This window comes from Camellia sinensis, unplaced genomic scaffold, assembly GCF_055761805.1.
Source record: "Camellia sinensis isolate YWXY unplaced genomic scaffold, ASM5576180v1 Unanchor2, whole genome shotgun sequence".
Lineage (NCBI taxonomy): Eukaryota > Viridiplantae > Streptophyta > Magnoliopsida > Ericales > Theaceae > Camellia > Camellia sinensis.
This window is the reverse complement of record NW_028129079.1, coordinates 22451420-22453773: the sequence shown is the minus strand read 5'-3', so window position 1 is coordinate 22453773 and position 2354 is coordinate 22451420. Positions and strand designations below refer to the sequence as shown.

Below are 2354 nucleotides of genomic sequence, written 5' to 3'. Positions count from 1 at the left end.
TCATATGAAATGGGTTCACTCACTGAAATGGGTTCAGTAAGTAAAGTAGGTAAATTTGATGTTCCATATATATATAATTCAAATATTTTGGGATTTATATATAAATTATATTTGATTGTTGGGTTTGATATATTTGATTCTATATAAATTTGTTGTTCTATATATAACAGATTCATTTTTTTGGGGATTCATATATGAACTATATTTGACTCTTGGGTTGGATATATTTGATTCTTGGGTTTGATAGTTAATCACATTGATCTGTTCTAGTGGATTCATATTTGTTGTTAGATAGCTAATCACATTTACTTGTAAATATTATTTTCTGATTCATACATTTATTTGTGGATTCATATAATTTTCTTCCATTATATATATATATATGATTCAGATTTGTGCAATTAACCTCCAGAGCCTGCAATTAAGTATAAATGTGGTTTATATATATGAGAAAGATGTGCAAGAAATAGCAAGAACAGAGAAATTGATTGTTAATGATACTAAATTGTTGGAAATGGAAGAAAATAATATTGTTGATGATTGTGGTTGGAAGCCGAAAGTGGGAATGTCATTTGACTCTGAATAAGCCGCATATGACTTTTACAATACGTATGGGGGAAAGATGGGCTTTAGTATTAGGAAAGCCTATGCAAACAAGAACAAACATACGAAGGAGATAACATCACAGACATTTGTATGTTACAAAGAGGAAAGTCAAGGTATTGACAAACGAGATCCACTTGTCAAAAATCCGAGACAAGAGGTACGATGTGGTTATGGTGCCCGATTTAGTATCAAGTTAGATAGAATTTCAGGAAAATATATTGCTTGTGATTTTGTTGAACATCATAATCATGATCTTGTGCCTCAAGATCGCATTTATATGTTGCCATCCCAAAGACAAATATCTACCACCCAAGCAATTGAAGTAGAATTGACTTTAGAATCTGGAATTCGTCTTAGGTCTGCTTATGAGCTATTCGGTAAGGAATCTTGTGGAAGAGCATCACTTGGTTTCACGAAATTGGAACAAATAAATTACTCAATATCGAAGAGACAAAAGATTTGGAATATGGAGAAGCGGGTAGTGTGTTGCATTACTTTCGTAAGAAAACTGTGAAAAATCTATCCTTTTTTTATGCAGTTCAATTAGATTGTGAAGAGCAAATAAGTAATATATTTTGGGCCGACACTCAAATGATCATGGACTATGCTCAGTTTGGTGATGTAGTGACATTCGACACTACTTACAAATTAAATAACGAGCATAAACATTTTGGATCATTTGTTGAATTTAATCATCATCGAGAAACAGTTATATTCAGTGCAGCGTTGATGTATGATGAGACTGTTGAATCTTTTACATGGTTGTTTCAAATTTTTCTGGAGGCAATGTCAAACAAAGCTCCGAAAACTATTTTCACAGATCAAGATGCTGCAATGGCTAAGGCCATTCAAATTGTCATACCCGATACAAACCACCGACTTTGTACATAGCATTTGATGCAAAATATTGTCAAGCATGTAAGTTCTATTTTCGATGATGTAGGGGCCAAGGCTATGTTTTCAAAATTTATGCATGACATTGATAATAAAGAAGAATTCTGAATACGGTGGGACCAAATGTTTGATAAGTATGATGCACGCGACAATCATTGGTTGGAGTAGACTTTTTGCATGAAAGAGAAATGGGGATTGCCATATATTATGAATTCTTGGGTAGTTGGAATGAGTACTACTCAACTTAGTAAATCCTTCAATGCATTTTTGATGGATTATCTGAATTGTGACCATAACTTGATGGAGTTCTTCATGCATTTTGAGAGGGTGCTTTATGAGAAGCGGTATAAGGAATTGGAAGCCGAGTATAATTTGTCCCAAAAATTGCCGAAGGTTTCAATTCCAACTTTGATGTTAGAGCAAGTGGCAGAGATTTACACGAAAACAATTTTTGAGGAATTTCAAAATGAGTACGTGCAGTCCATTGAAACATCCATTATAGGCACTATTCATGATGGTGAGAGTACCATATTCACAATAAGAACAGTAGTAGATGGAAAAAAAAAGATAAGAATGTGACAATAGAGAGAGGTGGTTCTTTGAGTTGTAGTTGCAGGAAGTTTGAAGCGAAAGGCATACTATGTCGACATTGTGTGAAGATGCTTAGAGATATATTCAATGCAACGAAACTTCCTCCATAATATATACTCAAACGATGGACTAAAAAAGCAAGAGCTGAAAGTGTGAAAGATATATATGGGTATGAAGTGAAGGCTGATGTGAAACTACATCAAAGTGACCGATATCGGTCATTAATGACCATGTTTAGAGCAATGGCGAGCAGAGCCGCTAAA

At 34.1% G+C, this 2354-nt stretch overlaps 1 protein-coding gene across 1 annotated transcript; it reads left to right on the top strand.

Moving 5' to 3' along the window:
- Positions 1-622: 622 nt before the first annotated feature.
- Positions 623-2079, top strand: LOC114290354 (protein FAR1-RELATED SEQUENCE 5-like). The gene is made up of 3 exons (XM_028234232.2): positions 623-983; positions 1145-1489; positions 1724-2079. The coding sequence occupies exons 1-3, from the start codon at positions 623-625 to the stop codon at positions 2077-2079; spliced, it is 1062 nt and encodes a 353-aa protein (XP_028090033.2).
- The last annotated feature ends 275 nt before the right edge of the window (positions 2080-2354 follow it).